At 34.6% G+C, this 25,473-nt stretch overlaps 3 protein-coding genes across 7 annotated transcripts; all 3 read left to right on the top strand.

Moving 5' to 3' along the window:
- Positions 1-3,438: 3,438 nt before the first annotated feature.
- Positions 3,439-13,062, top strand: LOC117917887 (peptide chain release factor APG3, chloroplastic). 2 transcript variants are annotated; one of them, XM_034834344.1, is made up of 15 exons: positions 3,439-3,674; positions 3,823-3,879; positions 6,572-6,652; positions 6,783-6,840; positions 6,933-7,036; positions 7,580-7,631; positions 8,843-8,892; positions 10,288-10,353; positions 10,434-10,598; positions 11,007-11,079; positions 11,172-11,304; positions 11,489-11,546; positions 11,909-11,956; positions 12,498-12,581; positions 12,692-13,062. In XM_034834344.1, the coding sequence occupies exons 1-15, from the start codon at positions 3,540-3,542 to the stop codon at positions 12,761-12,763; spliced, it is 1,236 nt and encodes a 411-aa protein (XP_034690235.1). In that variant the 5' UTR covers positions 3,439-3,539; the 3' UTR covers positions 12,764-13,062. The 2 variants fall into 2 exon arrangements, with proteins under 2 accessions (XP_034690235.1, XP_034690236.1); XM_034834345.1 differs by lacking the exon at positions 3,439-3,674 and having other exon boundaries at positions 3,796-3,879.
- Positions 13,063-13,692: 630 nt separating this feature from the next.
- On the top strand, positions 13,693-20,892 carry LOC117917885 (spermatogenesis-associated protein 20). Of its 4 annotated transcripts, none has more exons than XM_034834340.1 (15): positions 13,696-14,185; positions 14,418-14,490; positions 14,603-14,624; positions 14,735-14,813; positions 14,923-14,955; positions 15,525-15,673; positions 15,828-15,984; positions 16,886-17,126; positions 17,717-17,982; positions 18,596-18,859; positions 18,957-19,067; positions 19,585-19,809; positions 19,902-20,105; positions 20,200-20,376; positions 20,476-20,892. In XM_034834340.1, exons 1-15 carry the CDS (start codon positions 13,904-13,906, stop codon positions 20,674-20,676), a joined length of 2,484 nt encoding a protein of 827 aa, XP_034690231.1. In that variant the 5' UTR covers positions 13,696-13,903; the 3' UTR covers positions 20,677-20,892. The 4 variants fall into 4 exon arrangements, with proteins under 4 accessions (XP_034690233.1, XP_034690231.1, XP_034690232.1 ...); XM_034834341.1 differs by having other exon boundaries at positions 13,697-14,185; positions 17,741-17,982; XM_034834342.1 differs by lacking the exon at positions 18,957-19,067 and having other exon boundaries at positions 13,693-14,185.
- Positions 20,893-22,386: 1,494 nt separating this feature from the next.
- LOC117918237 (transcription termination factor MTERF8, chloroplastic-like) lies at positions 22,387-23,592 on the top strand. Its single transcript, XM_034834742.1, has one exon. The coding sequence runs from the start codon at positions 22,387-22,389 to the stop codon at positions 23,590-23,592; it is 1,206 nt and encodes a 401-aa protein (XP_034690633.1).
- Positions 23,593-25,473: the final 1,881 nt, after the last annotated feature.

The following is a 25,473-nucleotide window of genomic DNA, read 5'->3' as shown; positions in this document are numbered from 1 at the left end:
ATAAATAAGTCAATCAAGCTAAAAATATGTCAAGTTTAAAAGTTAATTATGTTGTCTAAAAAAAAAACGACTTGACATAATTATTAAATGGGTTATATGTTTCACATCATGCTACTTGTTTATCAATTAAATCATATTGAAGTTTTTTTAAATTTGATTAATATTTGTATCGTATTTAAATTGACCTATTTAATTGAGTATTGAGTTTTAGAGGAACACTAACATGAACCGCTAGCTTAGTGTGCTTTGAACTTATGTGTTTAGTAGGTGGATGTTTTTTCACTTTTCAAAATCATTCTAAAATATTATAAATTTAAAACTTTATGACTATTTTCAAATAATTTGTAAAGGATGTTTGGGATGCCTTTTCATTAAAATAAGCTAATAAAAAGGGGTTACTTCTAAAGTTGACCAAGTCAACTTAGTGGATTGAAGAGAGTGGAAAGCGGAAAACTTTATGCTAAGAAAAAGCTATGCAGAAATTCCCACATAACTAAAGGGAGTTTCACTCAATTCCTATCCTTTGGCATGGCAAATGTGTTCATAGCTATTTAAGTTGTGTTGGAAAAAAGCTTTTGCTTTTAGATTTAGAATGTGTTTCACCGTGATTTTATAAAGTAATTTTAGTTTTTTTACTACTTAAAATTTTTTATCTTTTAAATTAAAAAAAAAATAGAAACACTTCCTAAAATTATTATCAAATATATTTTTAGGTAAAAATTAATGTCAACTACAAAATCTTAATTTTTAAAGGATTTATCAACCTTCTGAGAGTGTTGGTAAATCTACAATAACTTCTTATATCAATTAAAATATAATTTTTATAAAAAAATAATATTTTTTCTACCTTTCGTATTAAATTGTTTTTTAAGTGAAAATTTATTTTAATAAAAATAATATTAAAACTTTTATTTAGTTTTAATATGTATTACTTTTTAAAAAATTAACCCATACACAAGGTTGAGGTGGTATTTCTTTTGTGAGAAAGTAGAGAAGGGCTAAAAATATACATATGTTTTTAAAAATATTTTTGGGCTAACCCACTAACATTGTTAACCAAGCCACGCATGAGTATAAAATAAAAAAATAAAATATAAAAACAAATTTTTAACGTGGTTCAATGATCAATATGATATCTATGTCCACAAAGTGTATCAACACTTAACAATCTACTAATAAAAGATAATTAGAAAAGTTATAATGGTGAAACTTAAAAAAAAAAAAAAAATCATTTCAATTACGATTGCACTTTAACAATAAACAAAACCCTAAACATAAAATAGTTAAATATATAATAGGGACAAATTTGTTAATCATCATATAAAAAAATAAATAAAAAATTCTCTATCCACATTCTGAGTGAAGCAAATTGATTCAAACTTCACAATCCAACAAATAGGACCAGAACCATGGATTCAACCTAATGATCTATAACCTATAAACACTCTCCCATACATTGTTTTTAAAATTTTTATTATTAATCATATAGTTAAAATATTAATTATGAAAATGCCAATGTATATATCAAATTTTAGTAAATTAAATGAACCAAATTGGGCAAATGTTGATTGACTTAGATTATAAACATATTGGTTGTAATTAAAACTTATTGACCTAATTTGATTTGATTTTTAGATTCATAAAAGATCTACATATTTGGTTTTTGGAAAAAAAAAATCAGGGAAAAAATAGAGAAAAAATAAAATATATATTTAAAATTAATAAGTTATTTTTATATTATACTTTAAGTTCATTTAATTTATTTTAACATTTACATTTGTGAAAATTTGAATAATTTGAAAATACATTGTTTTGAACTAATTTTTAATTATATTTAATTTTAAATATTTTTTATAATATAATCAATTATGAAAAAAACTATTTTAGCATTGTAATTGTTATTGAGTTTTGGAAAATGGTTTTCAAATTTGCCAATTATGAAAAAAACTATTTTAGCATTGTAGTTGTAATGGATTTTTTTTTTCAAACTTGCATTTAATCTAAGATGTTTATGGTCATGTTGACTTTTGTAATTTTTTTTAAAAAAGTGAAATCACGTTTTGAAAATGCGGTTTCTTAAAAGATATTTATCTCTCATCTCATTTTTTTTATTGGTTTTCACTTTCCTATGTGTTTCTTCTCATTCCTCATGTTTCTTTCTAAACCTTATCTTCATCCATTTCTTCCTAAACCCTAACCCTAACCCTAGCCTTTCACATTTCCATTTATGTTCATCGCATCTCAAGTGATTGGAAGGTTTTTTTAGCAATTTTTTAGTTTTTTTTTTTTTTGAACATCCAACCATTCTACGCGTGTTAAAGAAAAAGTATGAGAAAAGTTGAGGCACGACTTAATAAATAAATAAATTATTTGAAAATTATGTCGTGCTAAATAATTTTATCACTGTTTGGTTCAAAGTCAATTTCTTATTTCTTTTTGAGGATTTTGTTCTATAGGTTTTATTGATTTCTAATTTATAAATGTAAGTATTGAGTTTAGTAGTCATATTTTTTTTTCCCCTTAAATCTATTTAATTTTTTTGCTTTATGGGTTGTTGTACGTGTTCTTGGTTCAAAGCATTGATTTTTTGTTTCTATTTTAGGATTTTTGCTCATTTCTAATTTTGAATGTGGGTGTATGGTTTAGTAGTAAATTTGATTTTTTATTTATTTATTATTATTTCTTAAATTATATATATATATATATATATATATATATATATTATTTATTTTTCCAAATAATCATATACTGTTTGTGTGATAGATTGAGACTAGAATATTGATTATATCTCGAATATGTTAGGCATTGGACAATTCTATTAGTGATGCATGTCATATTAGTGTTATTGATATTTTTCGTATGTCTATTGATTACGTGCATTATTAGAGAGGATTATCGTAGTGAATAATTGTTTAATCATAGTTAATAATTGTTTAATTATCACCATTTCAGATGTCGAGATAAATATTTTTTACCTTTTAAGTATTTACATGTAGATTAAAAAAAAGAAGAAGTTAATTTTACGAAAAAAATAGAGAAAATATTTTTATCAAAACAAGGTTAAAAAATAATATATAATTAAATTCATAAAATTGAGTTTTCAACCATCTTTTCAATTACGAACCCTTTTCTATAACATTTTTTAAAATTATTTTTATTTTTTAAGATCAGTCTTAAAAAATAATTATATAAATGTGAAGTACAATTAAAAATAAAATATTACATGTAAAAATTATTTTTAAAATATATTTAAAAATATAAAATAAATTAATAATATTATCAAAATTTCAAAAGAACAATTTTTTTTTTCAAAATCCTTATTAAAAATTAAATTGTAGAATTATTTTTGAAAACATAATGGACGCAAAAGATATTTTTAACATAAGTTCGTGAAAATACTTTTTTTTTTTCATTCAAGTGGCATATTTTGGCCCAAAACTCTCATTACTCGCCACAGCCTCATTCTCTGTTCTCTTATCCAGTCTCCCAGTCTCCAGTTCGTGTCCTCTTCACGACTCTGCCGTACCAAATCCAAAGCAATGAACAGCTTAACGACGAGCTTCGCAGCTCGGTTCCCTGCACGTGCCGAGCAAGTGTTCTGCAATCGAGGAAGAAGCTTTGCCCTCTTCCGACCTCCTCGGACCCACAGAACTCCGAGAATCGTTTGCATGGCGGTGGGTACAGTTTCCGATGAAAATAATCATAGGAATTTTATTTTGTTTGAAAAATTTGTTTATATATTATCATTTGGGCGAAGTTTTTTGAAACATGTTTTTCGGTTGGAGTAGATTGAAATCTGTGTTGTCTGTGATGGCATTGCAGGAGCCCTATTTGATAACAAAACTGGAGTCTGCCGAGAAAACGTGGAAAGAATTGTCGGTATGCTTTTTGTGATAGAATTAGGTTTTCGAATTGGTAGTTGTAGTTATTATTAATTCTTGAGGGTTTGGTATTGTTCTGATAGTGGAAGCTTGAGAGAAACATACATGCATAGTCATAGTTCAATTAAGGAATGGTAATTTGAGATTGTACTTGAATTAGTTTTTCTAATATACTGCAAGGCTATGTTTGGTTTGGGGGAAATTGAGGGAAAATGGGAGGAGAAGTAAGCGAGGAAAAGTAGAAGGAAAGAAAAAGAGAAGGATAGTCTGGTTCTGGATTTTTATTTTAAATAAAAAATAGATTTAAAGTTTTTTAGTTTCTAATTTTGAATAAAAAATAGATTTAAATTTAATAAAGTATTTTTATATGACACTTTAAATTCATTTCATTTATTTGAACTCTTTTATAAAGATTAAATAATTTTAAAATATATAAATTTCTAATTGATTATAATCAAATTTGATTTTCTTCATATTTTTCATAATAAAATTAATTATGAGAAAATATTTTTTTTAAACATTTTTTTCTTTAATATTTTCCTAGTACCAAATGTACATAAGGGTTTTTGATCTCCGAAGCAGTATGTGTTGCAAAATTTAACTGTTACACTTGTTGTGCCAAGATTAGAGCCATCTTTCAATTCATAAGTCTCATTGGCATTGTTTATAATCAATTGGCTTCGGAGCCTACTGTCACAACCTACTCAAATGACCCCGTAGGGATGTTCGTCTGTTTGGCCCCGCAATCCTGTGGGACACAACGAGAATGTTGTGTCTGCATGGGGGTGGAGCTATAGTATGAATTTCTCGTAACCCTGTAGACACTTTTTTAAAGCCCGTGAAAGTCCCTTTGGATCCAAAGCGGATAATATCTACACCATTGGGAGTGACTCGTTACAAGAGATATAAGACAAAATTGGCAAATAGAACAATCAAACTCGCATAAAATGAAAAGGCATATGCAGCACAAGGGTGACTTATTAATTGAGAAATTACAAACTCTCTTCTAAAGCTCCAATGACCTGAATTTTTTCTTGATTGATGAAAGAGACGATCCTTTTCATCAGGGTCACGGCCCTTTCACAACTAGGCTTGAACAAATGAAACACATGCCCCTCCCCCTCTGTCTCCATAATCTCCACCTCTCCACTCCAACCACTCTTACCCAATGTCTCATAATAAAACCACCCTCTTTCTCTCAGCCCATCCTTCTCTGCAACACAAACCAGAACCTTACTGCACCCTAGCCTCCATAACCTCTCATCAGCTGCCGGATTGTACCTTGGGTCATTGAACCCACTAGTCGTTGGACACACATAAAGCCACCTGTTATCCACACCGGGCCTCACGTCTGGTCGACCACCACTGGTTTTGTCATCAGCCTTGCCAACATCATCTTCTGATTTTCTCCCAAAATATGGATGAACTACACAAATTCCTTGCAGCTTCACACCACCCAGCCCTTCAACCCCGGCTTGTATAGGTGAACTTATATAGGTGAGCTGGAATCTCTAGGAGCAATCTACACTTAGCCATTGGTGGAAGAGTGTGGAGGATTTTGGAGAAAGCTAGAGACACCAACACATCTCTACATAAGGGATGGAAGAAAAGAGTGGAGTGTTATAGAGAGTTCCAGATCCATCATGTAAATACTTGTATATAGCATTTGTATGAAGTCTTCTAGAGAACTATAGGTTAGTGGGGAGCCTTTGTGGGTTCTAGAGAGTTCCACTGGTGCTTATAAATAGGTGAGGACCTCATTTGGTCAAGGCGCCTAACCAACTAAGCAAGTGAAAGCTTCCTAGAATTATAAGCTTACTTGTGTAATAAAAAGCTTTCTTTCTTAAAGTGTTGTCTTTGGTTCTCTTAGCTTCCAAGTTGTGTGCCTAACACAACCCAACTAGCTAAGTGCGAGGGAAAGATTGACTTAGCAACGTCAAGTGTCTTGAGTTGTCTAAATGTCGCGCGTGAGCTTAAGAAAAGCCTAAGTCCATGACACTACACTCAAACTTAACAGTATGGTCCAAAGACCAAGGAATAGATTTGTAATGGCTTTGAATAGGTAGGAAGAACTTAACAAATTTGAAACCTAGAATATTAGTGAAGAATGTGAGAATGAAAGTAAGAAGGATCTATGGCAAGTTTTGGGCTTGACATAAAGAGTAGTAAACTATATGTATATGGATTTGGACCAGAAAGCCTAAACTTACTCATCATAATGCAAAAGGTGAAGTCTCAAATTGTAAACCTTTTATATTAGCTATATTTTCCTTAATGCATTGAGGTACATAAGTTGAAATGATAAATTACTAATTAGGAGGCAGTCATGTAGAAATGAATCCTTAAGGTAGTATTTAAAAGTAAGAGAAAGAAGCAGTTAAAAAACACACAAAAATGCTAGAATTTTGTTTGATTTACTACATCTAACATATGGCAAAGACATTCTCTTTAAGTCAACAAAGTAGGTTTAGATAGACTATTAGACCCAATCCAAAACTAACTAGCACATTAGTCGATGTCCTCTTTAAGGTTCTCTAGTTGTTGAAAGTTAATTTTTTGAGGCATTAGGTAGTTAATTTACAACAATGCAGGCTCCCATATTTACCATATGCTATTGTTATTGGGACTACTATGGTAGCTGATGCTGCTATTTATGTATAAGACATGAATCTAAGCAATGACAATTGTAGGTCAAGTTGGCTGATCCGGATATTGTCTCAAATCCTAGTGAATACCAAAAGCTAGCACAATCCATGGCAGAGCTTGATGAGGTACTGCTCCTACAATAAAATTAAGTCCATTGTTCATTTTTGTGCTTTTTAATGTTATTTGTGAATATCCTGCTAGAGTGAATTATGATTTCATTAAAATTTCAATCTCCACTCTTTGAAACGACAACAGGTTGTCTCAACCTTTAAGAGATTCAAGGATTGTGAGAAGCAGTTAGAAGAAGCAAAAGGTTTTTTTCTCATTTCACCCCTTCTAGATATTTCGAGAGAGAAAGGGTTTGTGTTAATTATCATCTCTTGTACCTCAAAATCTTTGTGTCAGCTTTAGCAAAAGAGGATGGCATTGATGCAGACATGGCTGAGATGATAGCTTATGAAATTGGAACTTTAACGAATCAGCTAAAAGAACTGGAGGAGAATATTAAGGTTTTTACGTTTATCTATACTTATATAATGTTCATAGTTTTAACTCTTAATGAATAATTCTGCTTTCTCTTGACTAGTTCAAATGCGTGATTTGTTTCTATGGATTCTCTCCTTTTAACCAGTGTTGGTTTAACTAGATCTTTCTTGTTTGCTGATCTAATTCTGAAAGAGCTTGGGATGATCTTTGATCTCTTATTGAATTGCTCATGCAACAGGCATTTAATATCATGACCTGAAAAGGACCTGAACCCCAGCCTTTGTTTGTCAGTCTTATCATTATGTTATTTTTAACCTCTTCAAATCATATTCTTGTGCATAATTGTGTTTGGGCATTGTTTTGTTTTTCGTTGATCTTTTTTTACCTTCCTATTCATATATACAATTGAATTTTGCTTGACATCCATATTGATTTATTTATTACATACAAGTTTGGGTTGTTATCTTGTTTTTCATTTTCTTTGATTTTTAGCCTTTCCATTTGCCAATACCTCCCAACCCATATTTTTGTCTCTCTAGTTATGATATCATTTCCGGCTTTGGTAGGTGTTATTGCTTCCAAGTGACCCCCTTGATTCAAGAAATATATTGCTTGAAGGTGAATTCTCTCCCTTTAATAAATTGTACTATATTAAGAAGTCAATTCCTGGTTTTTCTTAATTAAAGTTCTTGTGGATCTAAGGATGGTGTGTTGTACCTCATTAGCATTCTATAGGTTTATCCTTGATAGAATTTGCATTGACACCCTTCTAACGAAATAGAACAGTTCATGGACTACCTGGGATGATTACTATTTAATCTGAAGTTCTGCCTGATCATTTCTTTTAATCTAACAATTTCTCATTGCACTTTTCAACCAGGGAACACAAAATTCACTCTGAAAATTGGAATTTACAAACAGTACCATTTGATAATATTGCATTTACATACCAAATCTTTCATATGTACAGGGGAATGAAATGATAGAAAATTAGAAGTTAGAATACCATCTTAAGTCAATTCAGCCATCAAAGCTTGGCCTGATTTGGGATAAACAACTATTGGATCTGAATGCATATGAACTGCTCTCTCCTTTTTATGGATACTTTGGCAAGTTAGGTCTTATTTGGATTGGCTTCTAAGAAGTCAAAATTTCTTTCTTGAGCTCAATGAGAGCTCTTGGATTTGTTTGGGTAATCCCATCAAATAATATCACTTCTTGTTGAAGCCTTTTTTAACTTGTGCAGAAAGTTGTTTCATGTTTAATCATACTTTCATCATATCATGATTGTCCTTTTGAAGTTATGTCTCTTGCTTTAGCTTCTAGCCAAAGCCAAAAACAAAGTTCTCTCCCAAACAAGTCCTTAACATGTTGGAGATATATCTATGTTTGGTTCCCTAAAAATTTGAGGGAAAATGCGATAGAATGAAAATAGAGAGAAAAAGTAGAAGAAAAGAAAAAGTGAAAGAAAATAAAAAATTGAGTTAAAGTCAATAAATTATTTTTATATACTTCAAACTCATTTCACTTATTTTCCTCCATTATATAAAGAGTAAATAATTTAATTATATTTGATTTTTTTTTTTGTATTTTCCAAAGTAAAACCAAACATGAGAAAATCATTTTTCTTAACAATTTTTTTCTTTTCTTAGTACTTTCTGGGAACCAAACATAGCCTAAAGTTTACCATGGATATAATGCTGCAGACTTTGCTTAGCGTCGTGACAGAGAAAAGATATTGTGCCAATTTACACATGCTTGATAGATGATGCCATGTTCTTCATGCTCTGTTAGTTTTGACTGAGAAGATTATTTCTTGTCTTTTGCAGTAAGGGCAGGTACTGGTGGTGATGAGGCTGGAATATGGGCTGGTGATCTTGTAGGTACATGTTTCTTTTTGCCTTGCTAATTTATGGTATCTTACCATGCCTGATGCGAACCTCAATCAAGACGCTTTGAGACCCAACAAACAGTATTAGAATAATTGCCCAAGAAAGCTAAAATATAGATTTTTGATAGAACCCTGACCCAACGTTTATAAGTGAAACGCGAACCAAAAGTATAAGTGACAAACCTTGACCCAATAATTACAATGGAATCACAAACCGAAGGTATAAAGTTGAACGCCACAAAGAAGAATCCCTAATAAGTTCACAGTTCTTGAAGAACCAAAAGAAGAGCAAAGCCTCACCTTTTCTGATTGTTTTATTCAATAAAAATTATCCCCTATTACAATGAGTGCATGCTATTTATATGTCATGAAAAAAACTTACTAAATATTAAAACCCTAAATAAAAGTTGATTTGGTCTGAAATTAGCAGATCTAAAATAGGAAAATAGCTAAAACAACGTACTTTAGCAGATCCAAAATAGGAAAATAGCTAAAAAACGTTCTAAATAATAAAAACCTAAAATTAAGGTAGATTTGGCCTGAAATTAGAAGCTCTAGAATATGAAATAACTGATATGAAGCTGGAAAGTCAATCAGTCATTAATCCACGCCATAAATCATGCCCAATCAAGCCAGATTAGCCCTCAATAGCTTGGATTAAATTTATTACACCTTCATCTTTCTTTGGGCCCAAGCTTGGAATGTCCTGCATTAAAACCAGCCCAAATCTCTTGAATTAGCCCATTAAGTGCTTCTTTGATCTTCTTGGATCTTGCTTTAGTAATAGGCCCAACTGGAACATGCAATGGATCCTTGAATGCTTGTTGATTCTCATCAATGCCATATATCCTTGTTTTACTTGTTGACAAGATTATGACAGTAGAACAGAAAATAAAGATATTTTCATTGAAACTAGATGAGGGCATTAAAATCACAAAGTACAAGGAATATCCTTAGTTCTCAACTTATAGATTGCAACCATATTTTTAACCACTTATCTATCTCTTGTTCCTGAAATTAGGCCTTCCATCTTATGTTTCTTGCTTTGGTATCTGATGCAACTCAAATATTTGCAATCAATTTATATGAGAATCAATATTCTGTCATAAGCTCGAGCAACTGTCTGTTTTGGCTTAATTGTCCTCAATAGATAACCTTAATGACAAAAATGAGCATTCCAGAGTTTAAAAGTGATCTTTTTTGTGAATTCAGTTACATGCTCGTGCATTATTTTTCATCCTTTAGTCTTCCTCTCAACTGGAAAACTGGTGAATTGGCCAAGAAACCATTCTTGTAGCAAAATAAGTTGCTTCCAAGGCATTGTTAGATACCCTTATCACTTTGTTTGCATACTAAGTGACTGACCTTTTTTAAGTGCTTTAGGTCCGCATGTATCAAAAATATAGTGAGCGGAATTCTTGGAAGTATGCTCCAGTTTCAAGCTCTGAGGTATATATATTTAACATACTACTTAAATATGTCCACTATCAACTTCAATGTGACTAAAAGAGTTTTCCTCTCTTGCTTAGGCTGAAAAGGGAGGATTCAAAACATATGTGTTGGAGGTGAAAGGAAATTGTGTCTACAGCAAATTAAAATATGAGAGTGGTGTTCACCGGGTTCAACGTGTTCCTCAAACAGAAACACAGGGCCGTGTGCACACTTCCACTGCAACTGTAGCAATCATGCCTGAGGTACAGACTACATTTTGTTTCCCACACAAATCATGCTATCCTCTATTTTAATTTGGAGCTTGGGGTTCAAATTTTTACTTATCTAGGGGTACACTGGCCATTTTGTACTCGATAAATTTTTATGGAGATTTGCGCTACTGAGCTATATTTCTTAAATTCCATCGATTAATCACCCTACTGGCCCCACCCCCAGATATAGGATCGTGGTTTCCAATTTGTAGACCATGCTGTTAAGTCTGCTGGGGCAGGCAGGTATCCTGCCTATTCATATGAATGCAATATAGTTTGTTTGCCTAAAAATGACATGGTAATTAGGTTTCCTGCTGTTCTTTGTCACCTCTATCTTTTCTAATGAAGAAATTATTTCTTTAACCTGATTATTTGTGCTTTTCCTATACCTGGTTTCAGGCTGATGAAGTTGAGGTGGTAATAGATCCAAAAGATATAGAACTTACAACAGCTAGGTCTGGGGGTGCTGGAGGTATCAATCAGCAAATGTTGGAATCATATTCTTATCAAGTGAAAAACATCTCTTTCTCATATGCTGATCTATTCCTTGTGTATATTATGCAGGGCAGAATGTCAACAAGGTGGAGACAGCCGTTGATCTTTTCCATAAGCCCACTGGAATCCGTATATTTTGTACTGAAGAAAGGACTCAGCTTCAGAACAGGAGCCGTGCTCTCCAGTTGCTGCGGGCAAAATTGTAACGAATATTTAATATTTTTTTTTAAAAAAAATCATTTCACTTCAGCATGTTCTTGTTTGTTCTTTGGTTACTGTTTGTTATATGTATTAGTTAGTTTTCTATAGCCTAAAATTTTGCAAGTACCTGTTTCTAGCTCACATATTTCTTCAGATAAATTTATGTCTTATGAACTTGCTTGCAGGTATGAGATCAAAGTAAGGGAGCAGCAAGAGTTAATAAGGAATCAGCGGAAATCGCAGGTTTGACATCTTCACTTGGATGATGTGTAGATACACAAGGTTGTAACCTCGAAAGATTGAACTAGGTCCGATTGGCATGCCAATTTGCATATAACCTTGTGCATACGCACAAGCACAATGTTATTTCACAAAATCTTTTATTGGGTCTTGTTTTTCAAATGGTAGATCGAGTTTTAAATTCAAATTATTCCACAAACGCTAACAAACTATTTTTAGTAACTTAATTGTATATGCACACTCATTCCACTTTCTGTTCTCACATGATTGTTTCAGTCTCAGATTCCCCCATTTTTATTTTCTTTCGGTCCTACTGTGCATTTATGCATAGAATTTGAGTATGTTGTGTGGCGTTATCTACACAGGTAGGTACAGGTGCTCGTGCAGAAAAGATTCGGACATATAATTACAAGGTACCTTAATAATACTTTATTTAGATTGAACTTATTATGGTAGCATACAATTATGAAGTACTTAAACAATATTTCATTTATACCGACCTTAATATGGTAGTAGAAACCGGTTCTCTCTGGAATTAGATGCCTCTTTATTACCTCCAAAGGAGTTTGCCATAAGTTCTTTATCTGCAAATTTCATAAAAGGGAAAATGTGGGAAATGTGTCAACACCTGAATATAATGGAAGAAAAGCAGGGCCAATCAATTGTAAGAGAGAAAAATGGCCATTTAATTGTAGTTTTGAAAAATAAAAAGATTTCATGCAACTCCTGAAATATTTTATGAGTCATTCGGTACAATCGACACGAGAAACCAATTTCGGGTGGGTTATAAAATTGTTTGGTTGGGTTCAAAGTTACGCAACTTACAGCCAGCCCAGGGTAAAGGAGGAGGAAGGGTATTATGGTTGTTGAGCAAGTGGGAAAGCCCCATTTCCTATTCAGATTATAATTAGTAGTTCTTGTGAAAATTATTAACACCTGTTGTTATTTTATCAGGACAATAGGGTTACTGATCACCGGTTAAAGATGAACTTTGAACTCACATCTTTTCTTGATGGTGATATTGAAACAGCAGTTCAGGTAATTCCTCATAGCTTGCTTCTTCTTTGCCTCTATTTTCAGACACGTAAAATTTCCAAAATTCTTCTCAAAAAGGATCTTCCTACAACCTAACCACATGTTTCTTGCAGTCCTGTGTTGCTATGGAGCAGAAAGAACTCCTGGAAGAACTGGCCCTGTCTGTAGCCACACCAGCTGGCTGATCTTATAGCATCTTGACCAATAACTTTTTGGAAGCTTTAGGTGGTTGATCAAGCGATGGGGGCAAACTTTCTTGGATTATTGGGACAAAGAAACGAAACGATGTGTGGGCTTTTCCGGGTATACCATTTTTTTCAGGACATTCTCTCAGGAAAATGGGTGATTATTTTACCATTTGTAACAAGAGACGCAGTGGGTATAGGGCACAATTCTATCACAATGGAATTATCATCTTGTTGATTGAACCCTTAAAGTTGATAATAGAACATAGAAAAGAACATGGGAAAGTTTAAAATGGGGACGCCCGTTGAGCAACTGTTTTTTAGAACAAATTTTTTTTTTCACTATAAAAGAAATGGAAAATACATTAGATAATTAAATAATTGATTTCTATTTTCTGTTTTTACGAATATAAAATAAAATATTTTTAAATAATATATTTTAATTGTTTTTACATATTTTCATTTGTTTCCGAAAATAGTTACCAAATGGTTTAAGATGGTTTGAAAAGCATTTAAAAAAATAGTTCTAAAAAATGGTTTTTGAAAACCGTTTTTAGAACTTCCTTTTGGTAGTTCATAAAACAAAAAGTCTATTTGGAATTTCAAATGTTTTTATCCTATTTTTTTATACTTTCAAAAATAACTTTTGTGTTGGTGTTTACTTTTAATAATTTTTTATTTTAAGACATTTTTTAAAAATGAAAATAATTTAAAGATGTTTTATGAAAATATTTTGTTTTTTATTTAAGAACAAAAAATTATTTTTTTGTTTGTCAAACATTTTTTTTTTTGTTTTTTAAAGGATAGAAAATTATTTTTAAAAACTGGGCCAGACATTAACTAAGCTCGCATGCCAGAAATGGGCTTGGTTCTGAGGCCCAGTAACGGCCCAAGTAATGTGAGAGTCGGCCCAGCAAAAGGTCATTTTCCAACCCATCTGTGAGACTCATCCAGTTGCATCACCAACGTCCAAAAGCTAATTCAACGGTCCAAAGGCAATCCTCCAACGAAATCATCCCTAACCTACGTGGCAACGTTGAAGCCTTCCCAACTGTCGACCTATCGTCCGCACCACATGGCAGCGAGGACTCGCCACCACCGGACCGCTCCTCCAATCCCCCCTCCTCCTCCAAAATTTCAATGGCAGTACGCTTCAAATCTTCTCTCTTCACAGCCCTCCTCTCTTCTTCTTCTCTCAATTACTTTCTCTCTGCTTCACGCAAACCTTCGTTTCGATTTTTCCATCTCCGCTTTTCCTCACTTTCTCGTACTTTACCGCTCTTTCCTCGCCGCCACGTTCACACACTCAAGGTCCTCGCCATGGCTGAACGGAGCATGAAGACAGCATCGCGTTCTCACAAGTACACCAATCGTCTCGCTGCCGAGCACAGTCCCTATCTTCTTCAGCACGCCCATAACCCTGTGAGTAAAACTCCTATCTTTCTCTCTTTTGTTTGGTTGCTGAGAAATGATAGGACAAGCAAAGAAATTCTTGAATTTCGGATGTTTTAGGAATTGGTGGGACTGTTTGGAAATTGGAAGGGGATAAACACAGGAGTTTTCTTTTTCTTTTTTTCTCAGCTACCAAACTGGGAGGATTTGATTTTTGATTGGGATACAAATTGTGATTTTTTTTTTTTAATTTAATTTGAAGGTTGATTGGTATACATGGGGTGAAGAAGCTTTTTCTGAAGCACGAAAAAGAGACGTGCCAATATTCTTATCAAGTAGATTTTCTTTCCTTTTTCTCTTCTATTTATTTTCCCTATTGCCTGTTTGGTTTTTTCTAATGTATCAGGAACTTATTTCTGATGTATTCGGTTATGGTTTTGTCTGAAGTTGGATACAGCACCTGCCACTGGTAAGATTTTTTGCTCCATGTGAATTGCTTAGTTTTGGTTTTTTGTTTTTTGGTCTTTTAAACTCGGTGCAGCATTTCATGGTGAGTGATGGGTGGAAACCATTGGTTAGGTGTCATGTGATGGAGGTGGAGTCTTTTGAGAATGAAGGGGTTGCAAAATTGCTCAATGATTGGTTTGTTAGTATTAAGGTGATCATCAAATTTAGTTGTTTCATATATGTTCTTGTGTATGATCTCATTTGAAAAAGCTTATGCAGTATTTGATTCTTTCTTCTATTATAACATCTACCTGTTACAGGTGGATCGAGAGGAGCGGCCTGATGTTGATAAGGTAAAGTAGTAAAATAGTGATACCAATAATATGAACTATGAAGATGTCTTCAGCATTTGTTCTACTGGTTTTTTCTCTAACTTTCTGTTGGGTTTTATTCAGAAAAAGAAAAAGATACAAGTTAAGCAAAAAAAGTTTAAAATATTAAAAAGGACAATCATTCTTTACATCATTTGTCCACTTTCCTGACTCTATCCATGACCCAAAATAAGAAATATTTTTAATTCGGAGAACTCTCCTTGTATATTTTGATTACAATTGTGCAGTAATTAGTAGATTGTTTTGACTTGTTTGAAGCTGCTAATAAGAGAGAAGGTAGGATTCTCTAGTTTAAGTGCTGCTAAACTGATTCATGATGTAGATTGAGTTGTTCTTCAGAGGGGCACCTGAGTTTGTCTTAAATATAGTTTTTAAAGTTGAAGTTGAATCCAGTTTAAATCAATCAAACAAGGAAATAATGAAGATCTGTTTTGTTTCGTTTCTTTTGTCACTCCAGTTTGCTAACTTTCAAAATTGTTAACTGCTAACTGTTTTCAAGTAAGGCTGAGAAAATTGTTTCATCTCTCCAGGTATACATGACATATGTGCAGGCTTTATATGGTGGAGGGGGTTGGCCATTGAGTGTCTTCCTTTCACCTGATTTGAAACCTTTGATGGGTGGAACTTACTTTCCCCCGGATGATAAGTATGGAAGACCTGGGTTTAAGACTGTTCTTAGGTGAGGACATTTTGATCCCTAAACTTTAATTTCTATGGTTTTGAAATTATAGTGACAGTGGATATTCCTTGATTGTTATGTGAGATTTGTAACTTTGTAGAATGTCAATTTTTGTGTTTGTCTTGGCCATTCTCTTATACCTGTATTCTTTCAGAAAGGTGAAGGATGCTTGGGAAAATAAGAGGGATGTTCTTGTTAAGAGTGGAGCCTTTGCCATTGAACAGCTGTCAGAAGCATTGTCTGCAACTGCAAGTTCAAATAAATTGGCGGATGGGATACCACAGCTAGCATTGCATCTATGTGCAGAGCAGGTGGGGTTTTACTGCAGTTCACAAGTACTGCAGTTCAGTTGTTCTCTGTCTCTGGTGTTAAATTTTTTTTATTAATTGAATGTGAATATGTTTCAAGAGACATACAAGAAAATGATGTATAGGACAGAAAAAACAACTGTCTTGATCCCCATCAGAAAGAAATATTAGCTTTCTTCAGTTTTGTGGTACTTATCTAAAATGCTTTATTGAGCTCAAAAGGGTTGTTTTAAATGCAAGTCAGAGCCTTAATAGAACTGTTGTCTGCTGGTTGCTATGATCTTGAATGTGCTCTTGTGCTGGAATAGCTCGGCTTACTTACCTTTGGGTGAAAATCTTTGAGTAGGCCAGGCTCAAATTTATTCTGCACATTCATACTGTTCCCAGATCAAAGTTCCATGTTCTTCCCACATGCATGCTATGTGAGCTTTGTTTTTTCCTAAGCATGTGTAGATCTCTCTCTCTCTCTCTCTTCTGTTCTCTATTTGGTTATTTTGGGGATTCAAGATGGATTATAGCTACTGAGATTCTTCCATAAAGGTCTTCTGGAGCTCCAAAGGATAATCTAGCTTGGGAACCATCCCATTACTTGAGTGAGTTCTAGCTGATCCCCTGTTGGATGGTGGTCATGGTGTCTAAACATGCTGAGATAAAATATATTGTAGCATGACGAAGACAGTTTTATGAGCTTATGTTTCAAATACAAGAATGTTTTTGGCCGATGTGTAAAAATGGAACTTTGGTTGATCTTCTTAATCCATACCGTTGCTCTTGTGGTGCCATCAGTTTTCATCCACTTTTTGTGTTGTCATGGACTTCCGTTTCACTTTTTGTTGATAATTTGGTTGTTAATGCTTTCCGTAATTTCCATCTTCTTAATTGTCCTTTTTCATTTCTCTTATAGCTGGCTGGGAACTATGATCCTGAGTATGGTGGGTTTGGATCTGCACCAAAGTTTCCTAGGCCAGTTGAGATTCAACTAATGCTTTATCATTATAAAAAGTTGGAAGAATCTGGGAAATCAGGTGAAGCAAATGAAGTTTTGAAGATGGTGGCTTTTAGCTTGCAATGCATGGCAAGGGGGGGCATCCATGATCACATTGGAGGTGGTTTTCACAGATACAGCGTGGATGAGTGTTGGCATGGTCAGTTTCTTTGAAAATAGTTATCTCCTGAAGAATCTTTTTGATATTAAAACAATGTTACATCTCTTCTACCGCATCCAATTATTTATAGATCATGTTAGCTACAATTTGGTATTATCTCTCTCTCTCTCTCTCTCTCTCTCTCCTCAATCCCCTCCTCCACTCTCCTCCTTTCTCCCCAATGAACTTGGTCTAATAGAGTATAGGATTTTGTTGTTGGGAGCCTGTTGCTGAATTGCTTCATTATAGTTTCTTAGGTCTTAACAATTTAGGCATTATTCAGTTAAAGATGTTACAACTCAAGTGGGTTGCCGATATTTTAGCCTCGAGATATAGATTGTGACATCTTATTTTGAGGAAGTTGGTCCTACATTTATATTTTTGTGCTGCCTTGCTGTTGAAATTAAGAAGCATCAGCCCTTTTCTCTTCTCCTTGCAGTCTTTCATGATGTATATGAGAATATTCTTCTTACCTGCTGTATGCCCACTAATCTTGTTGAACTTGTAGTTTGTCCTTCCTTTCTCATTTTTGTTGGATAACTGGCTTTGCTCTGTAGCATTTATCTATGGTTATTGTTTTGTGATAATAGCTAAAGGTTGGTGTTCTGTTGCAGTTCCACATTTTGAGAAAATGTTATATGACCAGGGGCAGCTCGCTAATGCTTATCTAGATGTTTTTTCCATCACAAAAGATGTCTTCTATTCATATGTGTCTCGGGATATCCTTGATTATTTGAGGAGAGACATGATAGGACCAGAAGGTGAAATATTTTCAGCTGAGGATGCTGACAGTGCTGAATCTGAAGATGCTGCAAGAAAAAAGGAAGGAGCCTTCTACATATGGACCAGTAAAGAGGTTTGTTCCAGTTAGGTACACTGCATTGTGGACACTATATGAAGAGAGAAATTTCAAACTTTAATTTGATATTTAATCATGTTAGTAATGATGTGACTTCCGATGATTTTTCTGGCAAGAAATCATGGTTTCTTCTTATCTTAATAGTTAGGTTTTTCAAAAATTCCATTCAAGTTGTACACATACAGACACATGCAAATATTATTGAAGAAGATTTGCTGCCAACTTTTGGCAGTTGGGTCATGCTGAAAACAAGAAAAAGAAAAAAGGAAAGGATACAGAGGCATCCTCAGCTGTAAACTCTTATTATTGAGGAGTTAGGTTTTCCAAAATTTCCAGTCTAGTTGTACATACACAAAAACATACAGGCATTATTGAAGAGAGTTTGCTGTCTAACTTCTAGTGGTTGGGTCAGATTTGTTGAGGTGCTGAAAAGAAAAAGAAATAGAAGAAAATAAAGAAAGAATGCCAATGCTGAAACTTTCTAATGATACTTTCTATGATAATTTTAATCATGAGCTGGGAAATCAAAATTTAGAATATTGTTTTTGGGAAATTATTTGTTTTTCTATTAGCTATTACTGTTGTCTAACTCTGATTTTTTTCTTTTAAGGTTGAAGATGTCATTGGGGAGCATGCATCTCTTTTTAAGGATCATTATTATATAAAACCTTCAGGAAACTGTGACCTTTCTCGAATGAGTGATCCTCACAATGAATTTAAAGGAAAAAATGTGCTCATAGAGAGAAATTGTGCGTCTGCTATGGCATCAAAACTTGGTATGCCTGTTGAAAAATATCTTGATATTTTGGGTACATGTAGGCGAAAGCTTTTTGATGTCAGATTGAATCGTCCAAGACCGCATTTGGATGATAAGGTAACATCTTAAACAACCATCTTTTCTGAAGAACTTACCTGATACTCAACCTTCCTCTTACCTGTCATGCACATTTTAAAGATCAGGTGCTTGCTAGGTAATTGTATCATGGAATGGACTTGCTATTTCATCTTTTGCAAGAGCTTCTAAAATTCTCAAAAGTGAAGCTGAGGGGACTAAATTCCGCTTTCCTGTTGTGGGTTGTGATGTAAGATTCCAAATCTTTTGATTTCTTGCATGGATAAATTTTAGAATGCCCAAGGTATTTTTGCTGCCTCTACCATTCCACAATCTTTGTATCTCTCCATGCATTCTATATCTTGTTGTCATAAGGGCTTGTTACAGTGCTCTACTAATGTAGAAACACTTGGATGAAGGCCAATGAGCTGGAATGTGCACATCGAATCATTGTAATTGTCAGTTTGCTACATCTTACATAGTGGTTACCTTTTTGTTATATATATATATATATATATATATATATATATATTTTTCTGGTTTGCACATATTTGCATTTTTTGCCGTAATCATCCTAAAAAATATTATTATTTTCTTGATTGGATGGCAATGCTTTGTTTAGACTAAATAACCTAGCAATTTAAGTTGCTTCTGCCACAAGTACATGGGTCTAGATAGGAAGGTAACAAGTCTATTTTAATTATGTCATAATGTTGCATTATACTTTTGTTTTGATCTTTTTTCACATGATGTTTCATAAATTCTAGCCCAAGGAGTACATGGAAGTTGCAGAGAAGGCAGCATCTTTTATCAGGAAGTGGCTTTATGATGAGCAGACACGCAGGTTGCGACGTAGCTTTAGGAAAGGCCCATCTAAAGCCCCTGGCTTTTTAGATGATTATGCTTTCCTAATTTCTGGATTGCTAGATATTTATGAGTTTGGTGGCGACACCAATTGGCTGGTTTGGGCAATCGAACTTCAAGACACCCAGGCATGGACTTTATATCATGTTCCTTCTCCAATATTGGGAGGTCATCAATGGCTCTCTTGTGATTGTGCCAATTTACTTGAATAATTTTCCAGGATGAACTGTTTCTTGATAAAGAGGGAGGTGGCTATTTTAATACTCCAGGGGAAGATCCCTCAGTTCTCCTCCGCGTGAAAGAAGATCATGATGGGGCAGAGCCATCAGGGAACTCGGTGTCTGTGATCAATCTTGTAAGATTGACCTCCGTGGTTGCTGGCAGTTGGTTTGAGCGGTACAGGAGGAATGCAGAGCATCTTCTGGTGTGTTTTGTTTCGCTAAAAGTGTTAATTTGTCAAATTGAATCTGAATTTGCAAGAATCCTTGACTTGTCCCCAATTTCTAATGATGGTACAGGCCGTTTTTGAGACGAGATTGAAAGATATGGCTATGGCAGTACCTCTGATGTGTTGTGGAGCAGACATGCTCTCTGTTCCTTCCAGAAAGCAAGTTGTCCTAGTTGGTCATAAATCTTCTGTAGAGTTTGAAGATATGCTTGCTGCTGCTCATGCACAATATGATCCTAACAGAACTGTGAGTTCAAGACTCCTATCTCGAGCCCATAGAATTGTCTGTTCTTTTATCTTTTCTGCTAATCCATATATTTCTCTTTTGTGCTGCTAATAATGACAGGTGATTCACATAGACCCCACCGAAACCGAGCAGATGGAATTTTGGGAAGCAATGAATAGCAACATAGCCCTTATGGCAAAGAATAATTTTGCGCCGGACAAGGTGGTGGCGCTTGTTTGTCAAAATTTCACATGCAGCTCTCCTGTCACAGACTCCACCGCACTCAAAGCTCTGCTCTGCCTGAAGCCCTCTTCTGCTTGAATCATGACACAGAGAAATTGTACTCATGTACATGGAGTTAATATCTGCTTTTCATAAACAAGTTGGTGACTTGATATTTAGTAGTATTTGGTGCTTTTGTATTTAATAGAGTAGTGATCCTTCGGTACTGTGACTTTCAGAAGCTCATGGGCTGTCTATGAAGTTGTGCATTAGTTGTTGGAATGAATGTCAGTTTTGAGTTGGTGGTTCAGATTCTATGCAAGTACCCGAAATGTGCGCGCGCACACACACACCCTGTGATTTTAACTGCAGTAATTTAAAACCCTCGTGAGAGGTATTTAAGGGGCGAGGAAAATCTTTGATTGTCATGGGAAAGGGAAGGGAACATGTTGAACCACCACCGCATGGTCTGTTTGCCTTCTGTATGTACCCATAGACTCTCCATGCCTCAAATCCATCACAGTAATAGATGAATTCAAACCCACTTGCAACTCCGCTTTGGTTCTCCATCTCAACTCTGTAACTTTCAATTTTGGAGTGTGTCGAGAGTTTGATTATATAATCAATTCTCAACTCTTGAAAATCTTCCTGGAAATTAGTTTCTTTTCCTATCCTGTCCTTTTTCTAGACATTCAGACATTCCATATTCTCTTCTCCCCACTTTTTGTGCTTCTCCTCTCCTTCCATCCCTAAATCTACCCAGCTTTGTAACCGATAAACCCTAAGAATGTGGTGCATTCCATTCAGTTTCCAAACCCATCTATGTAATCCCCCCAAAATCCATACTCATTGATGCTCATCTCATAATTTCATTCTGTTCATAGAAGTAGGCACCCTTTAAGGATATTGGGGTGTTAGTTCTTTACCCCAAGGCTATGATGGAATATATACTAAAATTGTCGAAGAAGTTAATGAAGTGTGGAATTAGACCTCATGAAGCATATTGGCAATATATGCCATTGCAGGTAAGTGTCATAAGTTGATTGTATTGGAGGTGGGGTTGGTTCAAGGAGAACAGCAAGCCCATTGTATTGACTATCAGAGAAGAAGATGATACAAGATCCCATGACCCAAAAAATGAGTGCTATTCCAGTGAAATTGCTCAGGGCCAATTGGATATTACTATTTGCTATTTTTAAAATAATAATAATAATAATTTCTATATTTATAGTAATTCTTATATAAATAGTATGAATTTATTTTGTGTTTTAAAAATTATTTTTAATATTTTTATACTTTCAGCAAATACTCTATATCATGATTATTCCAAATAAGTGAATTGTGTTTTAATATTACATTCTATTAGATAATTTTTTTTTATATATAAAAAAAAAACAAACACGAATATACCATTATTTTTCTATTTTTAGGTAATTTTTCTAAATTAATCTAAAATATAATTGGGAAAAATATGCTACTCCCTTTCAATAGCAGTTCCATTCTACCCACCTCTTCATATTTCCATTTTCTCCTGTCAATGAATAGGGTGAGGATGTGGCATCCAGCTTGAATGGGGGGATTTTTCAGAAAGGGTTGAAGTGTTTTAGATTCAAACGACGCCGTTTAGCAGTCTCTGTGCACTACACTCTGTCAACCCCTTGAACCCTCCGAAACTATATGGATTGCGGCGTTCTGGCAAGGAAATAGGGTTCTAAGACTTAAAAAGTGGCTTCCGGTTCTGCAAATCTTCAGGGCCATTTGAAGTTTGTCGGTAAAGTCCTGTGATTTAGTTCCAAAAATTCTCCCAAAATGTTTGGTTTCCTCTGCCGAACACTTCGTTGTTCGGCTCCCAATATTCAGAATTCATCCTGTTTTCTTGAAAATGTGTCACTGGTTCTCATCAGAGGCTTATCATCGTCCTCAAACAAGATATCAAACGCGGCGGACCAACAGCAACAACACTCTTTTACAGTGTCTTACCTTGTAAATAAATGCGGGTTGCCTCTCAAAACTGCTACCTCTGCATCGCAAATGGTACATTTTGAATCCTCAGAAGGGCCTGACTCGGTCCTGGCCTTTCTGAAAAACCATGGATTCTCTGATACCCAGATCGCCAAACTCATCACGAGGCGGCCCAGGTTGGTTTGTTCTGACCCTGAGGAAACCCTTCTTCCCAAAATTGAGTTTTTCAATTCTATAGGCATTAGAGGTCCTGATTTCACTAGGATTCTCACTCAGAATCCAAATATTTGGTTCCGGAGTGTAAAGAAACGATTGGCTCCTTGTTATGATTTTATCAAGAGTGTGGTTCTCTCGGAGGATAAAGCGGTTACTACTTTGAAGGGAGCACCTAGGATGCTTATGTGTGATATGCAGACAAGTATTGCTCCCAATATTGCGTTGTTGAGAAAGTTTGGAGTGAGTCAATCGACTTTATTGTTTTTAGTGACTGGTTTTCCCAATTTACTGCTGCGGACAAGCGCCAAGTTTGAAAAACATGTCAGGGAAGTTCTTGACATGGGATTCGACCCGAAGAAATCAGAATTTGTTCATGCACTGAGAGTGTTTGCTGGAATAAGTAAGTTGAGTCGGGAACGTAAAATGGCGGTTTATAGCAGGTTTGGTTGGTCGGACCATGAGATTCTGTCGGTCTTAAAAACGCATCCCATGTGTTTGATGTTATCGGAAAAGAAAATAATGGATGGGTTGGATTTCCTGATGAATAAAATGGGTTGGCAGCGGAAGGCTGTTGCAAGAGTTCCTTTGGTTCTTTGTTATAGTTTGAATAAGAGGGTGATTCCGAGATGTGCAGTTGTGCAAATTCTGCAGTCAGAGGGTTTGTTAAAGGAGGCAGATTTTTATTTATCTAGTGTGTTGATACCTTCTGAGAAGGTCTTCTTGGCCAGGTTTGTCATCAAATATGAAGAACAAGTTCCTCAGCTGTTGAATGTCTATAAAGGGAAATTGGGTCTTCCGGAGCTAGGCTTTGGGTCTGAGGGAATGAAGCAGTTGTAGTGTATTTTTGACTGCTACAATACAATGACTTCAACCTGGCTCTTTTGTGAGTAATCTTGATTGTTTTTCTACTTGTTCTTTAAGATCAAGGTGATCATGTATTCAAGATTGTGAAGCATTTCTGCGACCTAATTGTGTTCTCTTTGAACTGTATCTCCTTCCAAAACATTTTCATTGAAGGGTTCTGTGGACCAGTGGCAATACCCTTTCAGAGTTTCTTACTCTATTGACCCATGTTGCTTGTCCCAGAGACAGCTAAATTATGCATGTGAAATTAAGTTCATTATTCTAACCAGTCTGAAGTTATCTGGGTACTCGATTTGGCTGAACTTGAATCCCTTTTTTTTTTTTTTTTTTCTTTTTGCTTTTTGTTCTAAATCCCTAGGGCCTGACCTAGCAAGATTTTCTCTTCAAATCCAAGGAGTTTGGAGGACCAGCTCATGCCCCATTCCTGGTTCTTCTGAGAGAAACCACTCCCAACCGTGTAGATATTATCTGTTTTGGACCCAAAGGGGTCCTCACGGTTTTAAAACGCGTTTACTTGGTTAAGAGGAACCTCAACATATATAGCGTTGGAACTTTCTCCCCTATCCGATGTGGGATGTCACATATCATTTGTTTGATTTTCTTCAAATGTATAGCTCTTGTGGTGAAAACTTCATACTCGCTTTGAAGTGCTCTGGAGGGTTTCAATAGTGGATCTACATGAGTACTGCTCCCAGCACCTGTTCTGAAACAGCTTGGGAGTGTCTCAGTCCTCTATCTCGTTTTCTCGTATGCTTTCGTGGTTGTTATCACAGTGAAGTGCAGCAAAAGTCACGACAGGTCTCATAGATGTTTCAAAGAGCTTATTGAAATAAAATTCAATCTGTTAGGGATGTGTTTTTTCCTGCAATCCTGGTATATTCTGCAATGATTTAAGTAGCCTAGGAACACAAGATGGAGGTGTATAAAAGAAAGTGAGTTTGGTCTGACCGGCTGACAGAGAAGAAGGTATCAAATGAGATGGACTTGCTGGGGAACAAGATGGCTGGATACTGTCATCTATTGTCAGTTCTCAGGATGAATTTACAGAGGAGGATAGTTCTTAGCTGTTCTGTTACCAAAGATCTTCTCCTGAAGTTTTTGATTTGTTTCTGGGTATTTTTCTCATTAGCCGTATTCTTTGTACTGCAGAAAGTCTGAAATTTCAATTGAATTTCAGAAAGACAACTTTCAATTGATGTTATAAAAAGTGTGGTATATCTGGAATTAGTTTTAAAAGTGTCATATTTTAATAAATATTTTTTAGAACTATTATATTTTTTTTTTGCAAAAAAAAATCCATGGGATGGGTGTTTCTAATAACCCATGAGCAGAATTTGGATTTTCTTTTATAAATGGACCTTCATCAAAACATCAGAACTGTTGTGTTTCGTATCTGAACTGCTGCTCTTCCTTGATTGTTTCTCTTCTTACATTCTTCTGAGTAGAAAAGCTCTAGGGGGCTGAATGGTTGACATCAAGAGTTTACTTGATAATGATTTTAGAAAACGTTTTTAATATTTATAATACTTATTTAATTTTTCAAGTATTAAAAAATTTTCTCAAAATCATTACTTCAATAGTTGAAATGGGCAAAAAATAGATTGAAAATATTTTTCCTTCTGTTTGATTTATGAAAATATTAAAGAAAAAAATTATAGTAAGAAAAATTATTGTGTGTTTTTCCTTTTTCCTTTTCTAATTTGAATTCCATGGAAAAATGACGAAAAAAACAAAAATGCAAGGGCTTACTTGTGTTTTTGTTACATGTTTGGTGATAAGAAAAATAGAAAACAAAGTATTTTTTAAGGGTATATGTAATTATTTTCATTTATTTTTGTAAGGTTATTTTAAAAA

This window comes from Vitis riparia, chromosome 7 (genome assembly GCF_004353265.1).
Source record: "Vitis riparia cultivar Riparia Gloire de Montpellier isolate 1030 chromosome 7, EGFV_Vit.rip_1.0, whole genome shotgun sequence".
Taxonomy (NCBI): Eukaryota; Viridiplantae; Streptophyta; class Magnoliopsida; order Vitales; family Vitaceae; genus Vitis; species Vitis riparia.
Note: the sequence above shows the minus strand (reverse complement) of the source record. Positions and strands in the feature narration are given on the sequence as shown.